The sequence below is a fragment of the Nicrophorus vespilloides genome, unplaced genomic scaffold, assembly GCF_001412225.1.
Source record: "Nicrophorus vespilloides isolate i.1.1-1 unplaced genomic scaffold, Nicve_v1.0, whole genome shotgun sequence".
Taxonomy (NCBI): Eukaryota; Metazoa; Arthropoda; class Insecta; order Coleoptera; family Silphidae; genus Nicrophorus; species Nicrophorus vespilloides.
The window spans coordinates 469,712-494,583 of record NW_017100114.1 but is presented as its reverse complement, the minus strand read 5'-3'; the positions used below and the strand labels follow the sequence as shown (position 1 = coordinate 494,583).

The window sequence follows — 24,872 nt, the reverse complement described above, 5'->3', positions numbered from 1 at the left end:
ATAAAGATTAAGAAAGTAAATAAATAAAAATAAAAAGATAAAATTATTATCGAATGTTAAATTTATTGAAACCAAACCAAATGATAATTAAATAATAATTAATAAAAAAAAATAATAAAGAAATAAAAAGGAAATTATAAACTAAAGTTCAGAGAAAAATAATGTTAAGTAGAAAAAAAATAAATCATAATAATAGTAATCGAAACAAATTAATAAATTAATTAAATTGGGGGTAAGGGCGCGTGTGTGTATGTGTGTGTGTGTGTGTGAAACAAAAATCAATAAACGAAATTGAATAATATATAACTCACAAATTAACGGAAATCTGAAATTCTCATGTAACTCTCTCATAGCGTTACAAATTATTTTTTTTTTTTTTGGTATAATTGTTTTATACCTTTGTTTAGTGTTGTGGCCTCGCGGAAGCATTGCCGTTGCCGTTTTGCGCTTACATCTCTCTCTCTTAATCTTAATTGTTTTTCACAAAAAAAAATCTTTGAATCATTCTGATATTCTTAATAATCGAATACAATAATAATGAAATACAAATCGAATCGAAAAATAATTAGAAGAAAAATAAAAACCGAGTTCAATTCTCTCGAGTTATTTACTTTTGCAATTAATTAATGTACTCTCTGGTAAGCAAAACCACTGTAATTAAATAATATAATAATATATATATACGCGGATATATATTGATATAAAATTTTGAATCGTTTCGGCTTTGGAAACGAAAAAATAAAATAAAAGTTAAAGTAACACTTGTTTCTTTTTTTTTAATAATCGTGTAACTAAACAAACACAAACACACAGAAATAAGAGTGGCGCGGCTCGGCGGGCGGCTTCGTTCCTGCTGCTTCATAATCTGCTGCGAAAATTTAATAGAATGTTTTTAATCTTCTATTTTCAAATGTTTTTATTTATATATATATTTCTAAACTTCTTGAACGAAGTTCATTAGTTTTTTTTTTGTTCTGGGCAGACCGCCGATCCGGCCCCAATTATTATTATTACTTTTCCAACCTCTATCATTTCTTCAAACACAAATATTTTATAGGCAAACGTCCCCCAGGTACGACCATCAGATGGTCGTTCGCGCGTAGCAACCCCGGAGACGCCGCTCTTGAGACTAGGGATATATGCATATATAAATACACAAAACACATACATATAAATACAATGTAACGTAAATTAATTACTAAAAGTCAAATCATAAGAGTTACAATACGGAAAAAAATCAATAAATACTATATGATTAATAATTTACTATGCATAATCTGTATCTTTGGGGTGACTCCCAACAATCTCAAATCGCAGAGAGATGGCACGAAATTTTTCATTCATTCTTCCTTCAACAAATACAGATCTCATAATTTGCTATGGGAAATGCGCGCTCGCACTTCTGACTAGCATCGTATTTTTTAATTATTTTTTTTTAAGTACAGCGAGATTCGTTAGAAACCTCATTAGGAGGGGTATATATATATATATCTCTTTCTTGTCTGTTTTCAATACTTCTTGCATCGTGTTTCATTTTATGTTTTTTTTCTCATTTTCTTAGTTTAATTCATTTGCGGGGGATCCCTCGAGGGGTGTGGGGGAGTGTACGGTGTGGGGTTTTGGTGGTCGTGGGGAATCGAATCGCATCCCGCCCTGCTAGCCCTTTCGCATTAAATATCTAACAGATCACATGACTCAAGTGATGCAGTAATAAATTAATAAATTAAATACTAGAGGGTTGAAGGGCGAACTGGGCGGGATCCGATGGGAAGGGGAGGCGATAGCGCGCTCTATGTTGTCTTGCTCTTGTTAGTTTTGAAGCTTACTTGCAACACACGGTTGCCTAGTGTGTAACCATTCAAGGACTGGATGGCAACCACAGCCTCGTCATAGTTTGTCATCGTGACGAAGCCGAACCCTTTGCATTTGTTTGTTTGCAGGTCCCTAATCACTTTCACGCTTTGTACTGCTCCGAAGGGCCCGAACAGCTGCCACAGGACGTTCTCCTCGGTCTCCGGCGCCAGGTTGTAAACAAATATGCACCATCCGGATCCGTTCATTGCGTTTCCAGGCAACATCGAGTTGGCCAACAGGTCTCCGGCCAGCGGAGAGTACCTAGAACAACGAACAGGTTCAATTAGCAACATATTAACCTAACAAACATATAACCATATCTCCTCATTCCACCTCCGTCATTTCACATTCCATCATATCGCAGCTTACCTGAATCGACCAGTCGGATGATGGATTGGTCCAGCGAAGCGACGCGTCGCCTGTGGAGCCAAGTACGCGGCCAAGGGCGGAATCGCTTTGTTGTTGTTGCTGGGGTTGTTCGCGAACTTCACGGTGATGGGCTCCGTAGATCCTTTCGGGATAGTTCCGTTCAACTCCTGGATGGCTCTTTCAGCTTCCATTCTTTGATCGAATCTGATAAATCCCACTCCTTTCGAAAGGCCTACACGGGCAAAATTGTAATAGACATTCTAATTTCCCTCCGCCAACGTAAAAATAACGCAAACTTTGAATTGCACCCAATTACGTTTTCTGGTTTAAGCAAAACGTGCGCACCTTAGCTGTTTATAAATAATCACCTCCCAACTTTCGTAACCATATAACGTCGATCAATTTCGGACTCATCTCATCATTAAGAAATCAAAGAAACGAGACTTTTTATTGGAGAAACAAATAATGCAACCACAGAGTTGCATATACCCCCGGCTCAAAAATGCCGTTACGGGGCTCGACCTCGGATAAACCAGTTTTAGGCATCGCCATATTTTCCACAACACATTTTATTTCGATTTTTTTTTCTCACACTTTATGATAGAACCTCATAGCTCATCGAAGCCACTTCTAAGTCACTATACTTCATTAACCATAAACACTCATTTGTTCTGTTCTCTTTAGATAAACACACATCCCTTAATTATTTTGTTTAAAAAGAAAACCATTGAATTAGAAAACACTCAGTACAATTTGCTCTCTGCATATTAATTACTAAGTTTATTTCTAATTTTGAAATATTCAATCACAAACATCATATAAAAAACAGAATATTTAAAAAAACACTTAATTATATATAAAGAAAACATTAAAAAATAAAGTTATTTCAGATTTGATATATACACTTTGCATGTACATGACTTACATGTTTTGGTTTCAAGAATGCCATTTCGAGTTATGGAACAATGTTATCCCAATATATTCAACTTTAAAACGTGTTTAAGAAAATTAATTCATTTGTAAATATAAAATATTGAAACTTGCAATACGATCGTTTTGGATTTATTCCTGAGAGTTTATTTGATTTGCTTTGTATTCCGATGAACGTGTATTCGACATCATGCATATTGCGATAAGTTTTTCTATCTACATGATTTAGAAATACATGAGTTTTTATAATTTACAAATTGATACAAAACACTTATTTCTTTTTTTAGAATTTTTATACCCATCGTATATCATGATGTATAAACAATTTAATTATTTCCATGGAACTCACCCAAGTTATTATAAAATCGATTATATGCAGCTTTTAAGAGCTATACCAGTAATGTAAATTTGATAAGTTTTGTACTGAATACAACTGGAAATGATTCGTAAAAAGACTTTATGAATATACTGTATAAATTTTAAATTCAAAAATAGCATTCATGTAGATAAGCCCTACGGATGCAGGGTTTTCCACTAACAAAACTTGGGGTTCGTCCCCCTGAGTAAATGCACTTTTTAAACTAGGGTAATCTGCAATAATCCCTTTGCCTGCACCCCATTGTATTCTCCCCTTTTTTTGGGTGTCGGTATGCGGCAGCTCTTCTCGCTGTGGTCTGGATGGAAATCAGATTAAACATGACTCATATTCCATTACATAAAGTTTAAATTTGAAAATACAAATATTAAATAATTCTACTGCAGCGCTTACTATAATTAGTGAAAACTATCAATAAATGATCGTAAAATTTTATTGTTTTTTTTTTAAACTAAACATTTGTTTTATGTTATTGATATTTACAATTTATTGAATGAAACAAAGTAACAATGGGTAAATAGTATTTCATTGTAATCGTTAATTTTATTTATGTTCATAAGCTGGTTAAAAGTACACTATAAAAATAATTCAATGTGATTTGTCATCATGCTGATAAAACAATCACATTCAAAACATTAAGTACTTTTTAATGGTGCTTATGATGATGATATAATTATTGTATTCAGTACTTAAGATAAGAAAGTGAACTAATCTACCGGTTTGATGTATTTTCTTATTTGTTGATGTTAGTAAACATTACAAAATATACATGACCTTGTCTCAGAGTTGAATGAAAACAACGTCACGACATACACACGAATTCCTAAAAACATTTCTAGTCAATGTTTTTCGAAGCAAATCAAAGCATTGTGTACTATCGAATTACCAAATACTGAGAATGCCTAAAAATAGGCGAAATGCGGAAACGCAATTTGCACTGCTAAATAATCATTTTTGACATTTAAACTGAAATACCATTAAAATGCCAAGCAACGCGATGCTCAACTAAATAATTCCTTCATTCTCGTATCGATTTTCATTCAATAATAACCATTAAGTTGAAATATATATCGAATATATATTTAATACACTATACAATTTTATAACGTTTAGTGATTTACGATTATGCCACACTTAATTGGTTAATAACCTTTATGCAATATTATGTATTTAGAAATTGGGATCATCGACCGAAAGAATCTAAAGAACAAAGTATGGACAACACAATAGTGTTTGTATTGACAAAACAATAAATTTGCCACTGTATGTTTACAGCAAATGTGACAAATTCTTTATTTACATTTAGCCAGTTTTATTAGTTCGTTTATAGATGTTTACTTTTGGTTATATTGTAGTATTCCGACAAAGGCAAGTTATTTTAGTTATTCGACTCATCAAAATTTCATGAACTTCAATGACCATTGATTACCTATAAAGGCATATGTGGCGAAGCGAAATAGTCGTAATTTCATGTTTGATACGAGTTGCGAGTCTATAAATAAATTTCCATGGCATTTAATTATTTCTGGATACAAACATCCATGCTTCAATACATGTTGCTACGCGTTTGTATCGCTAATTTGTAAAAGAAAAAATGAATCTAGATGATTTATCAACTACTTTAAGATTAAAATTACCTGTTTTTTGTTAGAATTATATTTATATTCATTTTATTATTGATATTTTTTGTTCAAGTATCAAGGTTATTTTGGTTATATGTAATCGATATCTGGACTGCTTTATATAAATTAGTTAGTAGATAAAAAATAATTGTATGCATTTGGCTATTATTGCGATTTAGATACAAACATTATTTTCAATAGAACTTCAACTATTTTAGGATTAACTTAAGCATCCTAAATTTATCGTGGTGAATCAACTAACTATAAATACATGAACATTTCAGCCATTACTGCATAAGCTCAATAGCTTGTAACAATATTTCTAATTTGTCACAAATCTTATAACATAGAACATAATTTTGCTATATCAATAAGAATTAATAACTTGTGTTTTATACGACAGAATTTATGTCTATCGACAACATTTAAACGTGATAAAATACTTATCGAGTAATTGCATTAATAATCAATCGTAATTTTACGGATCATTGAATGGATGGATAACATTACTCATTTGCTCGCAATAAACGGATGCAATTGAAAAAAAAAACAGAACAGAGCCAGATTGGCGTTGCGCAAGAAAGAAAACAGAACGAAAACAATTAAGCGTTTCCTCTGCGAGGAAAACGGACCACATTTATAGTATATTTGAAGTTGTTTAACGTAGAAAATTGAGGCGCAAGAGCGATCGTGTTTGATGTGTGTGGGTGTATGTTAGGTGTGCGTGTACTGCGATTGATGGGGAAAGGGAATTTCCCTCGATTAGCTCGTCGTGATTATTGATGTGAAAAAGTTTCATATTCATAAACAGCATTAGTGGTTTGGATCTGGTCTGCTATTATTCGTCAGTTAGTTGATGGTCTATGTGTATTGTTATGTAATAGACGGTGTCGCCTATATATATATATAGATGGATGGATATAGAAATACACATAATACGTCTATAGATAGATAGAAGATGTAAAGAGGAGTGAGTATAAATGTTGTAGGGTCTGAAAAAACGCCAGAATTCAACGAGTATACTTGGTGTGTTGTGTTCAGAGTTGCTCTGCTTGTCAATTAAAATAATAATAATAATATAAAATAAATAAATAAAAAATTATATATAATATAACCAGCAAATAATATCTTCCATGCCACGATGCACAAATAACATATATATAATATAAACATATAAAATGGATATAAGCGAAGTGGAGTCAACAAAATCAAAGTAAAAAAAAAATACAATTAATATCATGGAATTCGTCAATTGAAAGGGGGGTTAGTTTTCTGGATGGTATTGTAATTTTAGAGAAAAAAAATCGCGTTGTCCCCCATCCAGGCCGAAGGTGTCGGCGCGAAAAGGGAGACCTTCCCTTCCTTCGTTCCCAAACAGAAATAAACTGCGGCACGAGGGGAGGGTGTAGTAACAGAAACAGAAAATCAAATAAAAAAAAAGTATGAAACACATACACGTAATTGGAAGGAAAAAATCTCTCTAGGTGGTTTCGTGGTGTACCCATTTTTTTATTCTCTCATACCATTAGCATCGTTTATTTACTTATTGTTAATAATTTAATTTTTTTTATTTATTTATTTTAATTATATTCGTACTATTTTAATTTTACCAAATTCCGGATCGATAATGAATGCAGTATAAATTTGTATCTCGACCATTAGAAACGATTTGAGTTAAACAAAAAATTATTTAATTTTTTCGCGAACCCGAACAGAACAACCAAAGAGTGGGCTGGTGACTGTAGGTGGTGTTAGTGGGGTGTAAAAAAGAGAGAGGAGGTATAGTACGTACCAGGCAAATTCTCTCCGGCCCCCGTGACAAATTGACGTACTAGGGAAGAGAAGAAAAAAACGCAAAATATAGGTACAGTAAGACAAATATAATAATAATAATTGAAGCTAAAAATATTATCAAAAAACTTTTAAGACTGAATTAACTGAAATTAATGAAACCAATCGAACTCAAAACTACGAAATCATAACTGAACAAAAAAGAAAAACAAAAGAGAAAAAAATTCGAACATCCAGTAAAATTAATAAACTCGAACGTAAAAAAAAATATATATAATCGAATTAATATTTAATTAAAAAAATAAAATCAATGTAAATATATAATAAACAACTGCAATTGTATGTTGATGTATTCTGTATGTATGGTACTGTGACTGTGGCATCAACAAAAAAATTGCAGAAAAGGCAGCAACAGAACTGTTATCAATAATAAGAACGACAAAGTAAAAAAAAAAACATTGATAAAAGGAACCACTCGTCGTCTCGTTTTTTCGTATTGCATACCTCCAAAAAACAAACAAATAAAGGTAAAACGAACTAAAGAATATAATTCAAAAAAATAATCAAAAATATAACAACAACAAATGATAAGGTCGCCGCTCGTGAAACAACCCTTGTTTCCGACCTCGTCATGTTCTTTCGCTTACTTTCGTGATCTATTTCTGTTACAGTCGTTCGGTTTTTCTTTTTCTTTTCTTTATCTTTTTCGTTACTTGGTCCATCGAATTTCTGAGCATTTCAAAAAATGGTCACAAAACAAAAAATATGTTATATATACTTCTCATATTTACGTAGTATATATATATATAGATATTAATATATATGAATATATTGTCATATACAAAGTGGTCGTGGTTTTCTTACCGGTGATGTTATCGCATAAGATTCTTGATGTGATGATTCGGCCATAAGGGCTGAAGAGAGATTCAAGATCCTGTTGTGTCATGTTTTTAGGTAAACCAGACACGTATAAATTGGCACCTTTGATTGCTTCTGAACTTGGCCTTGCGTACGACACCTGGGGGGCGAAATAAAGAATGAAAGAATAATGGAAGGAAACAAAATAAAACAAGATAGACAGAATACATACACACGCACGCACATACAAATCTGAAAGTGGTGAGTAGTGAAACAGAGAGATAGAGACACAAAGAGACATTGTGTTATATACAAATATATATATATATAAGCAATTATATATATGTATATATAAAGAAAGAGAGAGAGAGGACAACTAAACAAAACAAAATCAAAAAACATAATAAATAATAGAACTGAAAAACGAAATAACAAAAGAACAAGTACAGAACAGAAGTGAGGAATTGCGGAATGCGCATCTCGTCAAATGGAGATCGGCCAAACAATTTGTGCGGTCGAGACCGGCATGTCTTTTAACTAGTTACACTATTACATTCATTTCTAATTTATTTTGTCTTTGTTTTGTTTTCAGTTTTATATTTTTTATTTTATTTTTATAGTATCTGTATAGTATTCTATTATTATTATATTTCTTTTTTTGTTTGTTGGCGGATCGTCAGGAGAACTCGTTCTAACTATTCCATACCTTGATTGTTTTGTTTTGCAGTCGCAGACCATTTAGGGTGTTTATGGCCTTTTCTGCATCTTCTGGCCGGTGGTAGTTTACAAATCCGTACCCCAAACTTTGCCCTGCAACCAACGGACTACTCAATTCTCCGACCGGAACTGCAGGCAATAAAAATTGCAAAAAAAAAAACGAACTATTAATAAAAAAAAAAGGAAAACGAAAAAGAGAAGAGGCCAACATGTTTCGCGATCATAAAACATTGAACATACTGTTTCTTTTTTACTGCTGTTACTTCTTCATTATTTATTGCTATTATCATTATTACTGTTTCCTCCGTGTCTCGTCGTCATCGTAGTATGTAGTAGGTATGGTATGCCTGGCGTTGCGTATTCTCTCCCGCATTTGCTCTCGATTATTTAACGGAAACATGCGTCATCCTACATCTACTAAGCGCGATAATGCAGACGCTCGCTCTCAATGTGCTTTATTTTATTTTACCATTATGATAGTCGATACTTTTCGGGTGCTTTGATTAGGGGAGACTCCCCCAACTGAACGTGAATGAGTGAGTATATACATACACACGAACACGCATGCATATACAGACATATATACACGATGTATATATATATGTGTTATAACACGTGCCCGTGACTCATTCCGACTGAATGGGACAAGGACAAAATGGCGAATTTAAATGTCCCACCGCGATTTGACACCCGCTAAACGCAGGATGCCGCTAACTGGCTAGACACGAAAACCAATCAAATAGTATTCATAATAACAGAACACGCAATTACGCACTTCGAGGCGGACCAAATAACTAATTTCCACCAAGAGATCCGAAGAATATGTGTGTTGTGCGTATTAAAAATAGATTAAATATTTGTATCAACATCCGTACTAGCAGTTAAACAAACCGAAGGCGAGATAAGAGGAATGTTGGATGGAATGCGGGCCGCATTTTGGTATGGACAACCCGGAGAAATCAATTACAATATTTCTTTCTTGGCACCGCATCAGAATAGCACGGAGTGTCTCTAAATAACTGCCGTGCCGGTATAAATTAAAGCACATCTCAAACGTAATAATGCAAATCATAGTTGTAGTACCGACTTGGATAGCCGCTAGCTGCTGGCAACTAAAGGGCTTTAAAAACAAGTATTCGGGTGTTTCCCCGAAAGAATCGCTTATGGTATGTTTCTTTTGGTTTCGCAGACTAGGCAAACGCCTACTACCTACATCTTTTTATCCTCCCAATTTGTATCTCAGACGTCCCCTAATTTGTTATACCGCTTGATTAAATTTATAACTAGTATTAGCTAATATTATTCTATATTTTTAGACTTCTCGCCGAGTGATACGTACAAAAGAGGGGGGAAGACAGAGAGTAAAATGAAAATAATAAAATAAGGCAACGAAATATGTTTAATGTTTTATAACGCAAAGAAATGTTAAAAGATAGGAGAAATACGATATGATTCGTTCGTCCCATATTCACATGAACGCTATAGGTCTTCAACATTAGCTTGCATTTCTATATGTACAAAAGTTATCACAATGATGAACTAAAGAATCAAATGAAAGATTAGTACTTCACATTCTTGTTACTTATTATAGTTACTTATTAGAAATACTTTACTTAAATGATTTCATTCAATTAGTGTAGAATAAATTAAATGTATAGTAATTTTTTTTAAAACAAGTTGTTAACTATTTAAATAGTTTAATGTTAGAATATTGACGACACAAGTAATTCCTAGACCTGCCGCTTTCTTCTTCGATTGTAAATTTCAAACAATTGAGTTAGATATACAATTGAAAGCGAAGATGAAAGCAGAAGGTTTTAGTATTGGCGATTCATGTTTGTATGGGACGGCAATGCTTAGAAAGAAGTGAGCAAAAAGCGCTGATCTTTGCTGGTGCTTACCTGTGACTTTATCTCTGATGAGTTTGCAGCTCTCTACGTCACCGATGCTCGAGAAGAGCGATCGGATTTCTTCTTGTGTCATGGTTTGGGGCAAATAGTTGACGATGAGATTCGTCTTTGACTCCTCCTGGCCACCACCCTGGACGTTGGTGCTGCCATTCTGTTGTCCCACAACGCCGGCGTCTAACCCGTTGGACATCATACTGCCGTCAAGCTTCAGTTTGGATTCTTTTAAATAAATACTGTCGACGAAGACCTTCAATGATTCTTTCTCCTGCAAACCAAAAGCGCATGAAGCAAACGCAACGGAAAATACACAAAATCACTTAATGTTATTAGGCACATGTTAGGTAATTCATTATTTATTTAGTTGTCGTTGAGGTAATCTTTGGATCTGGCTCCGTTTCAAACAGGAAGTTACCTAAAACCGGAAGCGCAATCGAAACCCCTCCCACACGCGACCCGGAATAGAAGCTCTCTTCTTCACCAATTAAATTCGCCCGCTCTTTCCTTTCGTATTATGTCGGTTACTTCCTAGTGTATGCGTACATAAATATATATATATATACACAGAGATAGAAGTATATATGCTTGTAAGAGATTTAGGAGTGTGTGTGCGTCGCGACACATCAATATGAAATTCTGTTTATTTTTAGTTGCTGTGATCTATTTCGGGACAAAGAAGCATATACAAATCCCTAAAAATCTAAGCTTTCGGATGGACAGTGCACAGCAAAAAAGTCAACCGGGCGGAAGATGAAGAAGAATAAGAAGAGCTAAAAACTCACCGCAACACGCACATGGGTTTCGATCCGTGCAGAATGCCAATATATTTGCGCAATATAATAATATTCACGTTACAGTTTTATTCGACTGGTCGCTATACAATACAGTCTATTTATAAAAGTATGCACGTGGTCGGATAAACAAAAAAAAAACACACACAAACTCTTGAAGAGGAAAAAATGTTTAGAACCGAAAACCGGATGGTCTCGTATCGATTGTACGTGAGCGAGCGGCGTGGGTTCGTTGACGGAGGCTCGGTTTTTCTGTGCGTGCTGTATTTTTGGTCGGTACTGTAGTACTAATAGTAGCTGCAGCAGTAGTAGTAGTAGTTACAGGAGGGGTGGTGCCTCGAAAATTTAGGGTGGATAGAGGGTAGATTCGATTTGCATGGGCGGCTATTGTTCGCTGCTGCGTCGATGGGAGGGAGAACTTAGGGAGCGAGTAGCGCACATTTATGATGGTTGATAACAACAGGAACCAATTGGATCGAGCGACAGCAAAAAAAAAAACGCCATCCAATGACGCCTTATGTGACATGACATTTTTATAAACAATATTATACGTACCTAAGTATGCAACTAACACGGTTTATAGTATTAAGTTCCCGATTATAGATCACGTCGCACTCACGGAGCACACTACTACAATTATGTTGCGGTATTTGTTGCTGTATACAGAAATATATATCTGAGAAGCCGGTACAAATACGGTTCGATTTTGAGTTCTTTTCGTTCGCTAAACTGGTTAAATTAATTTAATCAAACGCACACATGCGTCCGTATCTATTTGCCGAAATATAAATACAGATCTACACCCAGGTACATAGATACACGTACGTACACGCGATATGTCTATATCTATACCAATAAATATATGTATATATATTTATATTCGAGAGTGTTGTGTATTTATATGATGGTATATAAAAAAACGACGAAAATAATATATGTAGATTTGTGAAAACTAAAAAATAAAAGTGGGGCGACGGCAGCCTCCACGCTCACTAACTAAACTCATACTGCTGTTCATAGACCAGTTCAACTCCTGCTACATGGGGTCCCAAATAAACCGCGTCTGCGCCAGACCCTCCGACGCTCCGGCGTCCATTGATTATTTCCTCCTTTTTCCAATCCTTCCTCTCCCTGAACCTCCATTTCTATCTCACTCGCTCGCATTTACGCTCCCTGGGTCCTTGGTTGTTCAGATTAGCGTACTGTTGATCTCATCCAGATCTGCGGATCCGCTGCCCCAACCATCACGCAGTCTCCAGCGAGACCTCTATACTCCGATAGCTAAATCGCAAGGATCAATAATCAGACTTACAGCTACAAACCAGAAATAGAAACAATCTTCGGAAAACTGGTTCTTCGTAGCGCTATTGTTCTTTCGACTATCTATCATTCGCACGTGGCATATGGTCAATTTTTGTATTGGGGTGGCTAGCCACCCTCGGCAATAAATATCAGAGAGAAGGAGAGTTGAAAATACATGTACATTATGCGTGTGAAAGAAAGATATAAACAGAGAATGAGAGAGAGATAGGTCTATTATATCATTTTTTTTTTCCCGATTCCGAATCCCGTTGTAGAAGGGTGCATTGCGTGGAGAACAGCTGATGTCTCACAAAAGGCCCTCTTTTTTTCCACCCCTGATAGTTTTGCCTAGGCCAGACTAGTTAAGTGCCCCATGGTGAGGACGTTAACCCAGGGCGACCAATTTTTTCAGCTGCGCGTTTTATTGCGGTACTACCATACAGTACTGCTAATTAGTGTCCGTAGTTTTGTCCAACGCCCGCCCCCGCTCCAAGTCTGATTGGCGAAAAGACTTCTTCTTAGATCGCCTCGGTCTGAATCGACTACCGAGGCGGGAAGCTCTTTGGCCTGGCTGACTATAGTATTGATCGCCCACGCCAACTCCCTTCTCGCAACCCCCGCGTTTCTGCTACCGGCAACACACACACACACACACACACACACACAAATCATTACACTCTTAGCTTTATATATTTAGTAATAAAACAAAGGACTAAATGAAATATCACCAATCAACAAACAACAAATGCAAATAAAATGTGTGTTCTTTATAGGCCCATAATAGTCCATCATTTCCAATTAGAACAACAAACTATAAGTACCCGTGTCCGCAAAAAACGAACGAAGGAATATTTTTACCGGTGGCGGCGACAAATGCGTATATAAGTAGTAAATAGTATTTTTGTATTGCTTACCCTTTCGGCTGTATCACTTGGTGTTTCTGCTTCGCCCAATGATCTTAGGTACGAATTATAGTCAAAACTGAATGCGTTTTTGTTAAACGTGTTGGTGGATGAACTCGGAACTTTTTACGGTGAAATATTAAGACGATTTGCGTCTCCTTTCGTTTATCTTCTTTCGGATTTTTCTTGTTTATTTCTTTACAATATTCTTATTATTAGATTTTTCGTTCAAATCTTTTTTTTTTAAATATATTTTTATATAAATTTATCTATCTATATATCTATGTACTTATTACTTGTTTCGGTCTCCACTGCTGCTTTATCACTCGCGAAAGATAATGACGATGATGAGAAATGCAGATAAAAATATGACTTAGTTGCTCAGTGAAAAACGCTGGTGTTATCTGTTACTTTTTTTATATATATATATAAGTATAATATATATATATAAATATATACGTTATGTTATATTATAAAAATTGATCACGATAAATAGATTGCACGTACTTTCTTTCGTTTCTTCGTTCTTGTTATTTCTTTTCTTTTCTTACTTTGTTAATTATACAACAAACAATATCTAAACGATCAAGCAACCTAATGGTACAGTAAATTTAATAACTTAGCTTTAAGAAAATCGTATCTTCCTTTTTCCTTGTAACTTCTTAAAAAAAATAAAATAAACAATTAATATATGAATACTATAGATTAAATAGAGAATAGTTATAGGAATTATTAGTAATAAGAAATTATGCAAGGAATGATATTATTACATAACGTACACTACCAAACGTAACACAAGTGTTATTCAGAGAGTGCAATAACTAAATGGTGTTGCATGGCGCGGAGGGTGTCGGCTAGGGGTTGCCCGTGCGGTCGATAGCCTGCGCACGCGTTCCGAACTGTGCACCCCTGGCCCGGGGCACGGGCAAAGCCGCCCCCCATTCATGCTGGGCCCTCTCAGCCCGTTCGCCTCTTCACTCTTCCTTCACCATATACATTTTTTTCCTCTCTCCTTTCTCTTCTCTCCTCTTTACCACAATCTCATCCACACGATTTTTCACCTCTCCTCGCAGCTTCCGCAGCGCGCCGCCCCCAATCGCAAACATCTCGTTGTCAGTTCAGAAAATTCCCGAAAATCTCACCGCAAAAATTAAGAGTACCCAAAATACCCAACATTGATTCCGTCGTTGTCCTTCATCTTAGACGTTGTAACAGCTAGAACTATATCCATCCATTGACCTACATTTGCAACCCCAAATACTCCTTCAAATTAAATCCGAATCTGAAGCTGTATATAGGAAATACGCGTTTTATTCATTTCGATTTCTATTTCATTTTTGTGCTCTGACACCGAGAGTTCCGGGTTGCGCCGCCACCGTCGCCGCCATCCCTATCCTGTCCTATCCCGATTTAACCACCCAAAAAAGGGCCCGCCTCTGCAGGGCTCGGTCACACCACACGCAATTTGCATCGGCCGAATTACACACGCTACAGAGATACATTATCAGGCCATCGGTTCGGAAATTTAATCATCACCCAGCAACCCCCGATCGATGCTATAGCTCTATTTTATCCTCTTTGTTTCATTCTGTTTTATTTTTGCGAAATCCGTTTTGGTTTGTCTTTGCTTCGCCGTTATTCTCGTTTCGATACGGGTATCAATTTAGCTAATCCGCTTGGATGACTGAGTCATTGAACTAGGTACAAAGTTTTTGAATGGATCTCATATTAAATTCAAAGGCCGCAATGGGCGTTGAAAAATATTTATTGTTTCAGTCAGAACAACTTTTATTAAAACGCTTATTAATAGATTGTTATATTAACTCAAACTTTCATTTACTACTAAATTTAATCTGAGTTAAAAGCGCATAGGAAACAGTTAATTCAATATTTAGAATTGTTGAAGATGCAAAAAAATAAAACAACAGCTTAATTGAAAATTTAATGTTACAGCATAAAGATATGGTATCGAGCTTAATTAATATAGTTATCGATCTGCTAATAACTTAATTCCAAAAAGAAGTTGTAACTCGCAAAATTGCTTGAAATAAAGCTTACATTTGTTAAACTATTATAAATGTGTATACTTGAATCGATTTGTCGTAGTATTATAATACAGCTCAAAATGAAAGCTTTTAGCAAGGTGTGGAACTTTGCGGAGAGCTTAGGTAATTTGCATATCGATCTGCAAACATTTGATATACATACATGTCTAGGAGTTGCTAGATTTTACGCTCACGAAACTCCCCGAAGCGTGCAAACTTTCCTATAACTTTAACTTTTTTCTTCCGTTAATTAAAGGCGTTTTCTTTTCTCCTTACTTACAGAATCCATAATTTAACAAATCAAGTTTATACTGTAGGAACTGGAACATAATTAACAATCTTGTTGGATTCAAACTGGACAAAAAATGTACTCGGAATCAATACATTTCATGCAGAATGTATGCTGTGCCAAAAAGGATGTAGCTTTCCCTTCCAAGAGTATAAAGTAATATATCCATCCCGTAAGGGTGTGGTTTGCACACACAAAAAGTACAGTACGTATTTCGCATATATCCCAAGAGACAAATATTTTTGAAAAATTTTAATGAAAATAAAAATAAGTGAAAATTTTATATTCAAATAATATTTATATTAAAAAATAACAAACAATTGTATTCTGTTAAAAAAAATATATTTTCCAAAATATAAATAATGATAAGTCCTAAAGTTGGTTTGCATTTTTAGCGAATCTCTTCAAGGAATAAAGAGAAAGTGCAAATATGAATCTGGAAACTTTCATCATCTGTGTAAATCTAAAAGTGTTGGCTTTAAGCAAACAATTGTTTCGTGGTGCAAATAGACCATTCAATCCCCTAGTAGGCATATCGAATTCGCCCACTAACTAGATATTCTCATCTTAACTAGAGTTCACTAATAGATTTTCCAATGCATAATTTTTATATTTTCGCAAAAATCGACAACATTTATCGACTAATTTTATTATTTTTTTTTTCATTAAATAAATTCTATAATTTTTATTTCACTCTTTTATATGTAATAATTGTATGATTTCTGTAATAACTATTGATTTTATAATTAAAATGATTTCATGTATTAAATGTTAAAATGTGAACTGTTGGAAAAAGAAATAATATAAAAGCATGTATTTCTCAAATGTTTATCGTTTCTGGTGTTTATCTTATTTTTCTTACTTATGCATAGAAGGTTTATTCTTCGTGATTTATTTATTCTTTGCTCCAAGCCAGACAGTTTTTTTTATTAAATAATAAAACAAGTTCAAATATGGTCAGAATTGCAAACACAATGATTCGGGAATTGGAAAATAAATGTGTGGAGAAAAAAAATTGCTTAGAAGAGACTAAATAAACTTTGCGCTTGATTGACGAAACGTGTCTTACGTAGTTTTATCTAGTTCACTATGATTGATGATTCGGGAGAACGTAACATCTTATCTTGTGTTAAGCATTTGATGAATTTGTTACTCTTTAGGCGATTGTAAAAGATTTGTACAAATTTGCGCAACAGTTATTTATTGATTCGTGGCCGTCGAAATCATCAAAGATTAAGGGGTTTGATCAGACATCAGTCCAGTTGCATAATAAATGCATCTATTTAGAGTGGTTGAGAGTTAATATTAATTTAGTATATGAATAATTTAACGTAATTGAGTAATTTAATTGCATTATCCATGCAGCCAGGATCGCGTTGGAAGCTATGAAAAACGAGTCCTTCCTGGTAGGTTTAACCAGTATCGATTCGTGCACAGTTGAGGGCGTAACAGAAACAAGTTGTTGTACTTTTTTTTCGTTCGCTCTTTCGTACTGTATTTTGTTGTGAATTGCAGTCGGAATAGGATCGTTAATATTTCACGTATTGGATTTCGATTAATCAAAGCGAAACCCTCAGTCGCTTAGGGTTCAATTCTCTTCAACAAACACTTGGTTTCCAATAACGATTGGATTTACTTCGTACTCGAGGCTTTTCTTCGAATCACATGCAGCTCATCGACATATAATTGCTGCTCTCATAATAATTGCTGCTTTTCATCGAAATGTCATTCATCATCCATGTTTTACAGCTCTTCAGCGGACGTTCTAATTTACCAATCAACATCATGAATAATTCACGTCTGAAGTTCGATGTACAATTGGCCTACGCCAACTAACCATTATTACACGAAGAATACTTTACGAGCACATCGGATATTCTATGACTGAGACCTTGTACTTGGAAAAACCGCAAGGCCTACAATGTTCCTACCGTTGCTTGGGTTATGAAATTTTCAATGAGCCTATTTATAATTCATCGTTTATCGGTTTTAGCTGGGCGTGGATGCGAACAGAGGGAAACTCCTATAACACAGGTGTTGTGAGTTATGTTTATATACGGTTTGATACGTTTTTAAGTAGCTTTGTGGCATTGATAATAAACATATAATTAGCCATTTCATTAGCAATGTGCTAAATTTGTAACAAAAGTGTAAGTAATGTGTAGGGAGAAGATTAATATCTATATTCCAAATTAGTTTGGAAGATAGGTGGGTAGGATCTATTATATAAAATTCTTTTGTAATTAGTTTCTTGATGAGAAAACTTTGATTAAGTTTCGCAAATGATATTAGAAATCAATTATTTCTATCGGATGAAATTCCAATGTTACAGTATATGAAGAAGACACAACGAATTTTACTGAATTGATGCAGTTTTTTTAGAAACTATCATCACTTAATAGAGAAAAACAATGCTACAAATATACAAGGTACACATATTGACAACCGTAAATGAAAAGAGTAGGATTCATGTACTTTTAATGCGCTCGTATCTTTTTTATACACTATGGAATGACTGTGTATCTTTTATATTTGTGTCATTAAAAATGTTTTTAAGTAAAATTGTTCCTGCGTTAATTTACTTGTTTTGTGTATTTGAAAATTTGTTGTTATTAATGAGAATTGAACCTGTGACAATTTCGTGTGTGCACATATATTATGCTACATTGTCATTGTGAAGGTCACAGTCAGAGATTTGCTTTCGTTCATTTTGATACGCCATCTGTTATCCAATGTAGTGTATTAGACATTGAAACGCCCTGAAATAGACTGTCAGCCAATAGGCAAGCAGTATTTATAGCGAACTCTTTATATGGTTACATTTCCGTCCATCATATGCATTAGAAGCCTTGAAAGGAGTGGCTAAAATGATATCTACTATATAACCATTAATAGATATTGAAACGTTTTTATAAAAACAAATATACAGTTTTAGCATGTAAAACGATATTTAAGGATATATAAATAAATGAATCATAATTAAATCTAAATAGTAATTGCGAAGTAATTTGATGTCATTTAATATATTCAAGGTTGGTTAAGTATATAAGGATATTCTATTATTGTTTCAGATGATAGATTCTATATGAGTCTTGGTGGGGATGTACTATTTGAATCAAAGCAGGAATCGAAGTGGCGAAAGGTGATTGCACCGGGACACCTATTTTCCGAGTGCATCGCCGCCCCAGTTTTCTATATTTACCAGCATACGTGAACTATTCAACAATTATAATAACGGAGCGATGTGGATGTATTACGCAAACTGGGGCGTCCGCAGTTTTCCCTGCGAGAACAAAGCGCCATTGAAAAGTTGATGTAGTCACAGGGGGACAGGGCCTGAAAGCGAAACCAAGCCTGTATCGATCAAACTTAAAAATAGACTTAGGAGACGTTATTAAGCGGAGATGGGGGCAGAAAATGAGAAGGAACGAAGGTGGAAAAGGAAGGGAAACGAACGGGACGAGAGGAAGTGCAAAAAAGAAAGGAAGAATAATAAGGAACGGGACTACAGCTAGGCGGACATATTTGTCATAGGCGGTGGTTGTCAAACAGTCAACTTCCGTACTGCGGCCGACGAGCACGTCTTCCGCAAAAGCTCCGAATGGGTGACTTCGGTGAAGGTTTGTTGTATTGATTTTAATTGCACAAAACACCCAACCCCCATGGTGGTGGTGGTGCGACCACCCACACGGACTAACCGGCCGCCACCGCCGCCGCCGTATCCCCCCTTGCGTTCCCCACAGGAGCGCCCACCGTCAACCGCCAGCCCTGGCCTTAGCACGCCCGACCGAAACAATACGACCGTCCAATTAGCAAAACTAATATTCCTGGACGGCGGATATATCTAGAATTTAATTGTGGTCACCCTCCCGAATCGATGCCCGAATTGTACGAACGCTTACGCCGCAATTAAATGGAAATGTTGAATAATCGCTTCAATAAATACGCGCAATTGCGTATTTACTATTATATAAGTATGCACAAACAGAAACGCGCGCCCGTTATATAAATATAAATCGGCATATGTGTTGTGTTGGTTATTAGCGAGAACGACTACGAGGAATTACTACGAATTCTACGCGCGCCAGGCTTTCATTAATTTGCATACACACATATGGTGATTTATCGAAAAGTTTATAAAACAAATCAACATTATATTCATGATGTAAATAAAAGTATGAAGTTCATTTCAAATTTTATTTTAGCAATGTTCAGGTTTGTCTTCGTAGAAAAGCTTTCACTTAACTATAGTCATTTAATCACTTGAGTATTTAAAATCCACTTTCCGGTTTTTTTTAATTATGCATTCAACAAAGTCCGACGCGAATTTTCAGTGAAAGCCTCCACCCGGAAATCGAAATCCTTCAGGTGATTAAAACCTCAGGACTAGAAGGAATTGCGCCGACGTGTGGTGCGCTACAAAAATTGTATTTTTTAGTTAGAAATATAAAAAAATCGGTTTACAAAAATTAAAAAAAAAACATTATCAGTAATTACTTAAATAATATAACTACACACTTAAAACCCAATCAAATTGTAACTAAATCTATTTTAACGGAATAAAATCTTCTACAGTAAATTCACAATTATTAACTTATTTGTAGTTAATAATTAAGAAATAAAAGCTTTTAATTTGTGTACATATTTCTTAATTTTATTATTTCCTTGTATGAATTTGGATTTAATTTTAATTCGTTGTAAGTCGAAAAGAATATATTTATTTTTTAATACATAAAATCGCATTACTCGCAAATTGCTTCCGTGTAAGGATTTTTACACCCTCCAGAAATGTATTTCATATCTTCAAAGCGCTTCCAGAAGCTTGTAATACTGTTGAAGTAAATATCTTGAAAATAAATCGTTTGAGTAACCCGGAATGCCGAATCGCATTTTCATTGTAAAATCTCTTTTTTTTTATTAAGAAGTGGAGTTTTTTTAAATGGAATTAATTAAATATTTGAACATTGATACTTTTCATACAGAGAAAAAAAAACAAGAATGTTTACAATACCAATAAAAGAATTTCATTGCAGTATACAATACCTTTGATTGAGTAATTTGAAATTAAAGCAATATTCGGAATTTCATCTAAAAGATCGTCCCCCAAGGGGGAGTGTTTTAATATCCAGAATAATTAGAATTCTACAGTATCCTAATATTAACTGTCAAAATAAATATCATGAATCCAATAAGATTTATGTGAATTCACATATAAATATCGAGAAATATTTTTTTGTTCTGAGATTTAATATTTTTCCTCAATCAATATTTTTACAAACAAAATAGAAACACTTGCTTTATTTATAAGCAGCATAAGGTAAGAATGGTTTGCCGAAATTAGGCTTAGTTCACTTAAATAAGGAATTAAGGGACGATAGATAGAGTCGAGGTCGCCAACCTACAATTCTTCACCCGTGAAAGCTGCAAAGGGCTATTAACCCTAGGCACGTCCACCCTGCGTTCGCTTTCTTTTGTTGCACGCTTTTTATGTAAATGTGGAAACTAAATAGTATATTCAACATGACAAAACGGGTTTTCGGTTTTTCTAACGAATGATATGCGCGGCGTTCCAGTCGATGGAGCAAGGAGAACATTTATTTAGTAGGGTTGCAACGAATTTCACCAATTTTTTTTTCCAAATAATTATCATATTAAATACAATTACTAATATTATTAAATTATATACATTTACAAATTTTCTAAGTGTATACAAAAATATTTAGAGATACTTCAAACCTTTTTAAAATACAGATGGAGGTACATATATGTTTCTTGATTGTCATATGTGTAAAGCTATATAAAAAAAAACACTATTCGGAGACAGCATATGTATAGACCAAAAAGTGTGCAGCTGCCTTCGAGCAAGACATTATTAGGAGGGTTGAAAATGCACGCCTGGCATCGGCTTGAGTTGTCCCAAGCGTCGACTGAATTTCAACTTTAATTGAAAGCGCAACAAAAATGTAATAACGTAATTGTTTTTGCCTAAAACTCAATTTACTAATAATTCGACTATTATTCAATTGAACGAACATTTAATTAAGCCCGCCTGTAATGGCGTTTAATTGGATTCGTGCTCTACCTTCGCTTTGTCACAAATGTCTGTTTTACATTGTATAATCAATGCTGAACACACGATAATTTGATTTTAATTGTTGCCATGGCCACTGTTCACATCACGCATTGCCAAGTACATAATTTTATAAAATCGATGTGTGATTTTTGGTTTGTTTATCCGTTGTAAAGTTTCTTTGCATTCATTGATTTATCGACATGTGCTTAACTTTATGTTGAGTATAAAGTTACCTTTGTAAGATATAAAATGATAGGTGAAAGGTGCCAATCGTTAAAAATCAACAATAGCTTATAGTTTAATTGTATACCTATTGGTGACAACTGCAACGTGTTACCGTTAACGAAAGACCAGGTTTCGCATGTACTAACTTAATCCCTCGAGGGAATTCTACCCTTACATTTTAAACTAACATACTTTACAGTAAGAGGAAAAGAAATAACAATTTTATTTGTTATAAGTATAAAGTATGAGAAACCTTGAAAATTAAATGTATTGATCAAGTTTGAAATTTAAAAAAAAAATGCCATTATAGAAAAAAACTTCGATAAATCGGTCATAATATTTGTGAGAAAATGTTAATTAAATTTATAAATTTTCATTTTATACTTATACATACCTTAAGCATATAAAGATAAAGCTGTACAAGAAATGCCACGTGGAACATTTTCTATTGTATATTTGTACTAAATCGAATGATGCTTTTTTCTTTACAAATTAACTCACGTGGATTCAGATGTCTGGCCACGTTCCAACGACAGTCGAGAAAAAGAGAGGACAAGGATTGTCCCCCCGTGTTGTATCTACTTTTTAAGTAGAAAACAAGTTTCGCATGCAAATGTCCTTCAGATGCATCCATATATTTTTTTTCCATATATTCTAGCTCTTTTCTTTATATCGTACACGCTCCACCTAAATATATTGTGCTTGCATTTGATGATATTTACATAATCTGACAAGTCATTGATCTCCACATTTGAACAAGCAAAGGGTGCCAATGCAGAAAAGAATACCATCAACATTAGGGTCCCAGAGTCCCTTTGAACTTACCTTCTGACTAATTCAATTATTTCTTAAATTTAGTATTATAATAAAGCTAGCACTAATATGGTAAATTGTACAAATATACTAAGTATAGTGTCTTTGAATCAAGGATGAAAGTAATTGGAAGTATAAAAAGTATCTTTGTAAGTAAATGGAATTGCTCAGTAAATTTGTATTATTTAAATTTATTGATATTTTATTGTAAACAAATATGTTTAAATAAACTATCAAGAAGCTGATCTGATAATGACTGTGATTAAAGTGTTTTATTAATTATTTTCAAATTAATTTTCGAATTAGTTTTGTTGAGATATAAATAAGCACATTTACAAAAGCTACAACTACAACCCTGTTTCATTGGATACTACTTGGGTGAAGAAATGAAAAGCAGTATGTTTATTACATTCATATATTTAAGCATTCTACAAATACGTTTCTTATTTTTTTTTTATTTCTTGTTTGGTTGCTGTTAATTATGTAAGCAGATGACGGAAAGCTTCCGTGGTTCTGTACAAGCGGTGACGTGATGTTTCGGAATGGAATCAAAGTTTTGTGTATCGTGTGAATATGCTTTATTTCCGGATACGAATCGCGTTCGAGGTTGGCTCTGTTATCGGGGAGCTCTTTTGCAATAATTACCGTTAATGGGCCGAAGGTGATGGGCTGCGTGCCTGGTGTGAAGTTGCTAGTATCGCGTTGTACATTATTAGGCTCTGCGGTTTCCGTGCATTTATCAGATCCGAATCATATGATAACATTTCGCACGGAGTACCTTTGGACATTTCGAAGGAGGGCTTTAGTAGCGACGAAAGCTCCGCAGCCGAAAGTTCGTTATCCTCCGGTTAGCAATGGACATGGGATGCGATCCATTGCAGCACACCAGCATTTACCAGCGCATCGAGGGTACAATTTTAATTACACTGCATGCGGTACCAGATGTTTGATAATTGCCGGTCCCGTGATCGGTCACGCATGAATTTTTTAATAAGAATTTAAGAGATTTTCGGTTTGCTGTTGAATGTGTGTATTTGTGTGCGTGTGCGTCTGTAACGTTTATGCAATGTGCTTACATATATATTATTGTTCTTTTTTTTTGTTGTTGGTTCCACAGATAGCGACGATAGTGATGGCGAGGGTGGCCTGGGGAATGTAAACAGGGTGATTATGAGACCACCTGGACACAGCGGTAAAGCCAAGCGTGGACATTTGTGCTTCGACGCTTCCTTCGAAACCGGAAACCTGGGTCGAGTTGATCTCATTAACGAGTACGAGTATGACTTATTCATCAGGCCGGACACATGCAACCCAAAAATCAGGTTTTGGTTCAACTTCACAGTCGACAATGTCCGCCAAGATCAGGTAGATTAGGTATAGAGGCATACACAAACACACACGCAAAGAGAGATAAAGAAGGACATATATATATATATATATAAATGTATATATAAAGAGACAGAGAGTGAGACAGAGTTACACACACCGAAACATGAACGTAATATTAGAGGTGCTACTTACAAGTGTGATTATTTTGTCCACCACTTCCATTTTGGTTGGTGTTTGTTTTTACCCAATTTTTGTTCAGAAATCTCCTTTCAATCTCCTTTTGCGCTGATCTATATCTACAATTTCAAATTTGTGATCTCATCACCTCATTTGCAAATACATCAAAGCTAAAAATTGAATTATCGCATCACTTACATTTTAAACAATTATCATCACAATAATTAGAACATTGATTTTAAATCTTATTGTTACATGACTCAAATATATTTTTGATCAATAGTTGATACAATATTTATTATTATAATTTTTCTGAAAGAAGGTAGTTTTTTTCTCAAAATTTTCTTAGTATATTTATTTCAAATAAAATATGCAAAGATATATTTGGTTGTAATAGATTTAAATAGTGGAAAAGCTGCGATATTACAATTCATAACTAAAACTAAATTCTAATTCATGATGATGAAAATGTATGAATGATCAATTACGTTAAAGTTCGCTT

At 34.6% G+C, this 24,872-nt stretch overlaps 2 protein-coding genes across 10 annotated transcripts; one reads left to right on the top strand and one right to left on the bottom strand.

Moving 5' to 3' along the window:
* Positions 1-913: 913 nt before the first annotated feature.
* LOC108568737 (ELAV-like protein 3) lies at positions 914-24,460 on the bottom strand. 9 transcript variants are annotated; one of them, XM_017929986.1, is made up of 8 exons: positions 13,716-13,829; positions 13,432-13,615; positions 10,419-10,692; positions 8,507-8,646; positions 7,807-7,960; positions 6,944-6,982; positions 2,224-2,455; positions 914-2,115 (listed from the first exon to the last, which is right to left on the bottom strand). In XM_017929986.1, exons 3-8 carry the CDS (start codon positions 10,618-10,620, stop codon positions 1,791-1,793), a joined length of 1,092 nt encoding a protein of 363 aa, XP_017785475.1. In that variant the 5' UTR covers positions 10,621-10,692; positions 13,432-13,615; positions 13,716-13,829; the 3' UTR covers positions 914-1,790. The 9 variants fall into 9 exon arrangements, with proteins under 9 accessions (XP_017785475.1, XP_017785469.1, XP_017785468.1 ...); XM_017929980.1 differs by lacking the exons at positions 13,432-13,615; positions 13,716-13,829 and adding an exon at positions 24,386-24,460 and having other exon boundaries at positions 2,224-2,443; XM_017929979.1 differs by lacking the exons at positions 13,432-13,615; positions 13,716-13,829 and adding an exon at positions 24,386-24,451.
* On the top strand, positions 18,782-24,365 carry LOC108568738 (cytosolic carboxypeptidase 6-like). Its single transcript, XM_017929989.1, has 2 exons — positions 18,782-19,373; positions 23,982-24,365. The coding sequence occupies exons 1-2, from the start codon at positions 19,355-19,357 to the stop codon at positions 24,236-24,238; spliced, it is 276 nt and encodes a 91-aa protein (XP_017785478.1). The 5' UTR covers positions 18,782-19,354; the 3' UTR covers positions 24,239-24,365.
* Positions 24,461-24,872: the final 412 nt, after the last annotated feature.